The sequence below is a fragment of the Quercus robur genome, chromosome 9 (genome assembly GCF_932294415.1).
Source record: "Quercus robur chromosome 9, dhQueRobu3.1, whole genome shotgun sequence".
Classification (NCBI taxonomy): domain Eukaryota; kingdom Viridiplantae; phylum Streptophyta; class Magnoliopsida; order Fagales; family Fagaceae; genus Quercus; species Quercus robur.
Window position 1 is genome coordinate 17894377 of NC_065542.1, and position 6939 is coordinate 17901315.

The following is a 6939-nucleotide window of genomic DNA, read 5'->3' on the forward strand; positions in this document are numbered from 1 at the left end:
ATAAGATTATGGATAGGTTAATTAATCGAGTGAGGAAAATAAATGATTGTATGTGGTAAGATTTATTCTTTAATTTGCATTAAGCTGATATGGCACAATATAATTGAAGAATGTAAAACCTGAGTTTTATACCCCGTCTTAATAGAATTTGCACTTTTAAGTACATTGATCAATAAGCCACATAGTCATGCCATATTGCTATATTGACAAAAAACTACATGAACCTAAGATGTATATACACGTTAAAAAACTATGCATAATAAGTTTTATCCAAATCTCTATGGATGAATCCCACGTAGCAAAATAAGGATGAATGAATCAGAGCTATTCTTGTAATATCCACTTCCATAGATTCCCATGGCTATGGGTGGCGAACCCAACGTACCCAGTTCTGCACATTGCCTTACTAATTGAACCTTAAATTAGATAATCAAGGGACAAGCCACATATCACAAATGTTGCCATGGAATTGAACATACTAAAAAATCGAAAAGATGCATCCAATCCCTCACCCCAATATCACACCACAAAACAAAAGCACAAAAATACACCAATTACCGAACACAATTACTTCCTGTGGGTCAGAACTAAATTGCAAAGAGGACAAAAAAGATCTCCTATTCTATTATTGAATATAGCAAAAAGCAACATTCCTGTAAACTGTAAAGTAACATATAAAAGAAGTTTACAACAATTAGTGAGTCAGTTAACTGATAATTTGGCTTAGTTGTGCCCGCCTCATAGTCAGATGACAAAGCCTTGGGAGACTGAAAATGCTGCCTTCTTGACAAAAAAATTGTGCATGCAATATCAGCAACTCAGTGTTTCCCAAGACCAAACTCCCACCATTTTATAAGAACAAAAATTGTGCTTTCTTCTCCTGATTATTCCACAGGACATACATGGAATGGAACCAATGCAATATTTTAAGCCTAAATTACTGTAAAGAGGCCAGAGCACGTGCAACATTTTGAGAAATTCGATCATGTATTGGCTCCTGCATGAAAAAAGCAAAATTATGGTTTTATTTATGACATATAACAATAATAATATATGTCATTAATTTACCTCCATCAATGGCATCTCAAATTTTGATTTTGTTATTGTCTCGTACAAGAAAATGTATCTGTCAACATAAAAAAATGTTAGTGTTCCCAACATAAATGAATGAGAGATACATACCATTTGAATACAAAAAGTTTGAAAGTTAGTACACAATCTTAAAGAGTGAATCTACAAACGCATTATTGAAAATAAGTCTCAATTATAAACATGATGATCAGCTTTTTTGTAACAAAAATGACTACCTATTTGATGGTGTAACATATTCATTACCAATAAAAGACCAGGCAGTACAAACAGCTGCCACATGTGCAATAAACACAAAGGTGAGCTTCCTTATAGGCCAGAAAAATACACAAGATGTGCCAATCACCACCTCGTAAGTTTCCTTAAACAGGTCTTGTTCAACTAAAATCACCTAAAAAAATAATTTATTTAGGCGAGAAAACCAATATTACCTTGATTTCATTGGTTCCTTTGCAGATCATAACAAAGGTTCTCCATGTAGAACATTTTACAAGTACATTTGTGAGTTTACTTGAATCTCTTTAAGAGTTTCAAAAGCCTCTAGCATGGGCTGACCAAGAAGGTCATTAGCTACTTACCCTCCCCAGTCCCCCCCACACCCCCCCTCCCCCAACCAAAAAAAAAAAAACAGAGTGCGTGAGAGAGAGAGGGTTATGAGCAATGAGCACAGAGATTATGTTCAGCTCAAGTTTCCCTCACGGGCTACATGATTGCTTATTTAACACAACATAACATATCACTTTCCATTTACACACAGCTAACATCCAAGGCATCAGTAGCTCATGGTCACCAGGGCACAAAGAAGGAATTAAATGCCTAATTCTTACGGATCAAACAAATCAAAACAAATACCCTAAAATTACGAGGGAGAGTGGAGAGAGGCTATATGAACCAGAATATAATTACAACAATAAATTAAATATATAAAAATCATAGAGAGATGAGAACAAAATTATAGAATATAAATACTGGAGAGAGACAGTATAGCTGCTGTTATTAATGGCCACAATGGCTTCATTCCTACAGACATTAACCATATGTTATTGGCTAATTTTATCATTATTTATTTAATTGTAAAAGCATAACACTTGAAGTCCGGGGAAATAGCAGAAAATACATACCGCCAAGCTAGTTCACAAACAAGATCTGCAGGGGCATCAGGGAGGACCTAAATATTGTATCACCAGTGACATTAGATGCTTATGCATATGCACAAAACTCAAGAAGCAATTTCAATAGGACTTGAGAATATGAAATACCTCATCTTCATATGGATTGCAATGATCTTTGAACCACAACCGCAGGAACTCCTATATTAAATTTTAATCCACCATTAGTAGTCTATGAGACATACAGAGTCCTACCAGACTGAAAAGGCCACATGTATACATCCGTGAAACCTTACATTAACACACGCACAAGTTATTATGCTACAGAGATAACTAGCAAACATCACATAACAAATAACAAACCTTATCAACATTTTCAGGTTCAAGACCATTCTGAAAGCGTTCATCATAAGAATTGGCAATCCAATATCTGCTTGAATCGGGAGTATGCACCTAGAATTTCAAAACAAGAAATGTAATCCAATCACAATAATATTACTTTGTGTGAGTATGAGGGTGTATGTGTAAGAGAGAAAGAGAGATCAGTGCTTCAAAGAAGATGACAAACCTCATCAATTAAAACAACTGAACCATCATTTGCCTTTCCAAATTCATATTTAGTGTCTACCAGTATCAAGCCATGTTCCAAAGCAACGCGCTGCAATATTAACCAAATGATCAAGCAGGTTAATTTCACAATTATAAAAAGGCCACATAACAACCACATTGTAAGGCCAAATACAAATAAATATGATTTATAGTGTGATTAATGCAGTCCCATGATATGAACCATTACATCTCAATGAGATCATGACCACAAAAATTAGCAATAAAAGCTAACCAACAAAGCTTATCTACCTGTCCATATTCAAACAAGCTCAATGCTTTCCTACTTGCTTCATCATAATCAGCTTGAGTCATCAGTCCACGTTTAACTATCTGTGAGACAAATGCATCACATGAGCCACCCAAGCTGGCTAGAGAAATCATTGTAAGCAAATTAGTGAAGCTTGCTGAAATATATGATACCAAGGTCATTCCGTCACAAGATACCAAAAAATAGACAAATAACAAAAACCACCTATATTTAGCCATAAGAATGTTGTGATGTGCTTTCCAAATTGCTTCACTACCAACAGGACTAATAATCATAAATCATTAGCAATTCAACTGAATGAATCAGAAAACAGTTCGCTATAAATTTTTGGTCCAAATCTTGATCTTTTGAGTTTTGACTTTCAAAGTTTACTTATCATATCAGCCTGACAGCTAATAGCTCTTTTTGTCTTGCCAAGATTGGTTGCGGGTACTCTTTTTGGTTGGTGGAATTGGCTTGGAAAGCATCCGTCTAGCATTTGGAATTTAGCTCCTTTATGCTTAATGTGGTGTCTTTGGAGGGAGCGAAATAGGAGGACATTTGAGGACATGGATGGTTCGGATGACCAGCTATTGGCTTCCCTTAGTGGCTCTCTGTTTGACTAGTCTAGGGCTTGGGGACTCACCTCTAGTGATTCTATCCCTAGTTTTCTTAGCTCTCTCCTATGTCTTTAGTATCTTTTCTTTTCTTTCTTCTTTTTTCTCTTTCTTTTCCCTTTGTATTTTCTCTCTGCCTTATGTATTTTTTGCATAAGGTAGTGTTATTGAATATATATCATTATTACTTATCAAAAAAAAAATAAGTTATTTCACTTGATTCTTTCTTTGTTTTCTTTCAAAACTATGGTAGTTGTGACTATAAATTGTACATAATAACAGAAACATAAGAGACTGATGATATCAAAGAGATCAAACCTCATCTGGAGTTACAGGGACATCATGATCAGCTGCCTTAGTTGTTGGTGTGAGTATATTTTCAGGAAGCTTTTGGCTTTTTACCAAGCCTTAACACATATTAAGAGACCATCAGATAGGGAATGAAAATAATAAGATAAAAAAAGATAGTGAAACATTGATTGATATCGCACCATCTGGGAGCACATTGCCACAGTAATTTCGGACACCTTTCTTGTAGACTGTCCATAATGATGTGTCAGTACTTCCAGTCACATAGCCTCTAACTGCAAATTAGAAGCATATTTGGTGTCAATTGAAGAGTTGATGGTCTAACAAACAAATGGGAAAAGGATGGCTAGTTGGCTACAAGAAACCATGTCTTTAAAAGTATGCCATACTGAAAAAAGATGCGGTATCTTGTGTAACAGTTGGATACAACACCCCTCTCACATAGGATGGGTCCCATGCTTGTGAGTCCATGTCCAAGTGAGACAGCTGTTGTATCATGTAACAACATCTGTTGTTACATTGTGGGAAGGCTTATCGGCTGTGGAGTTTTGTTTTTAGGATTTTTGGGATCTCTTGGGTTCCCTCTTGTATGGTGAGAGATTTTCTATTTAGTTGGTGGAATTGGCTGGGAAGAATTCATCCTCCATTTGGAACCTAGTTCCGTTGTGTTTGATGTAGTGTATTTGGAGGGAACACAATCGGCGGACGTTTGAGGATTTAGATAGATCTGAGGACCAATTGCTTGCTCTCTTCTCTGGTTCCCTTTTTGATTGGGCTAGTGCTTGGGGACTCACATCTAGTGACTCTATTCCTTTATTCCTTAGCTCTCTTCTTCTTTGTATTTTTTGACTTTTTATGTTTTTGCTTTTTCTTCTCTTTTGTAATTCTGTTCTGCTGGTGCTTTTTTGCATCTAGTAGTTTTTTTAATATACTTTTTCTTACCTATCAAAAAAGAAAAAAGTATTAACAGACCATGACATGCATAAATCTGAAAAACAATATACTTTCCATGCAACCAGGATTGGGAAAATGATTTATTAAAAAAATAAAACCAACCAACAATCAAGAAGATCAAGTTTAATAGATAGTTTTCTGAAATAAGACCAATTGAGATTAGATTGATCACTTAGGACCTCATTACAACAAATTATCGGCCATAGTTATTGTTTAATATTCGCCGTAGGGGGAGGGGGGTGGATTATACCCACCTCTCTTGAGGTTTTACGAAATGATACTCCCAGCAAATTACAAACGAAAATGACACTCCTAGGTATTTCATAGTGCAACAGATAAGTGCACCCTCTCACACAGTGACTTCCCTAACGGATTTTTTATTTTTTTTTTTATACAAATTTTTCTACTCATTCATATAAACCTCAAAGGGGGAGTGTTGTTCATCTAAAAACCTCAAGGAATGTCATCTTGTCCATTGTTTGGTTATGCTGAATAATTTTTAAAACTGAAATATTCCGTTAGGAAAGCCATAGTGTGTGAGAGAGAATACAATTATCAGTTACATTTATACAAACCTCAAGGAGTGTCACACCTTCAAGAATTTTGGAGATAATATTTCATAAAACCTCAATTGCATTGGTGTAGTTTACACCCAACAAATAAAATGTTAGCAAGCCAAAAGAAAATATAGACCAGTATGCTTCTAATAACTCACCAACAAATTCAACAGGAAAAACAGAACATTTCTTTGCAATTGTAACATTTTTATCCGGTGAAGACACAACTGCATTCGAAGTTATGTGTCGAGTTTTGTCAAACCACCACAAACTCGTCTCGTTCAGAACCTTAAAAAAATAAGAATGTCTTTTACTAACACTCTTGCAAACATCAATTTTCTTTTCCCATAAGTAAAAATCCAACTAAAACCAGTAAATAAAAATAAAAACCTGGCCCTTGAAGGGAATGGAAGCAAGAATTCTGTCAAAAGCGCTTTGCCTATCAGTAGTGACAAGAACAAGATAGTCCCCACTATCATAAATATCTCTAACCTAAACACACACACACACACACACAACAAACAGTACAGTGAGTGAATTTCTGGATTATAATACAATAGAATGAAGTTTTGGTGTCAGAGTTGAAAAGGGTTTACCTTGCCTCTGGTTTTGGATTTGAGGCCAGGGACAGTGAGGTGGAGATTGGTTTCAGAGAGACAATTAGACAAGGAGCTTTTGATTGACCCAAAAAGCTCATCTTTGCGACTACTACTGATGAGAGAGTCCAATGAGAGTGGTGGGTGGTCTTGGTTTTGGCTTGGCATCACTGAGGCAGAGATTGTTGTGAGTTTTTGGAATCTGGGTCTTGTTTTGAAGGTAAAGATTGAAGGGAAAGATGGCTTCTTTATTGAGATTTTGGGGTTGATCAGGGTTTTGGGTGGGTTTAAGCTAGACATACACTGAGACATTTTTTTTTTCTCTCCTCCTTCAGTGTTTGTTACCTTTCAAGAGCGACAATCAGATCAGGACAACCGCCTCCGTCGCCGTCGCTGATGGAAGTTTTCGCTTCCGGCCACCGTGTCCTCACACTGGAGTTCCTCTTCGTCGCAAAGTGGGTCAGTGATCAGTGGCGAGCCTGGCGGTCTCTCTCTCTCTCTCTCTCTTTTTTCTTCTTTTCTTTTCTTTTTTTTCCTGAATTTGGTTTGGGTTGTAAAACTGTGGGGTGGGTTAATTGGGTTTTTTGGGTTGGTCTGGTCGACTGGGCTCTTAGGGGAGGCCGGAGGGGGCTAAATTTTTTGAAGAGAGAGAGAGAGAGAGGCCCAATCCTAAAAAATGTCAAAATATAGCTAATAAATTATTTTCTTCTTTTTTTTCTTTATATGTTATCTGATATTGGTGTTTTGATACCATTTTTAAGTGTGATGAGGCTGGAGTTTGATTTTCTTTTTCTTTTTTTTCTTTTTTTTTTAATAGAATACTAACTATTTTAACACACATGAAAAGAAAGG

At 36.2% G+C, this 6939-nt stretch overlaps 1 protein-coding gene across 1 annotated transcript; it reads right to left on the reverse strand.

Moving 5' to 3' along the window:
* Positions 1 to 552: 552 nt before the first annotated feature.
* Positions 553 to 6654, reverse strand: LOC126699297 (phosphoribosylaminoimidazole-succinocarboxamide synthase, chloroplastic). Its single transcript, XM_050397024.1, has 12 exons — positions 6088 to 6654; positions 5882 to 5983; positions 5650 to 5779; positions 4163 to 4255; positions 3990 to 4078; positions 3057 to 3137; positions 2767 to 2856; positions 2562 to 2651; positions 2349 to 2399; positions 2211 to 2257; positions 1069 to 1126; positions 553 to 997 (listed from the first exon to the last, which is right to left on the reverse strand). Exons 1-12 carry the CDS (start codon positions 6397 to 6399, stop codon positions 938 to 940), a joined length of 1203 nt encoding a protein of 400 aa, XP_050252981.1. The 5' UTR covers positions 6400 to 6654; the 3' UTR covers positions 553 to 937.
* Positions 6655 to 6939: the final 285 nt, after the last annotated feature.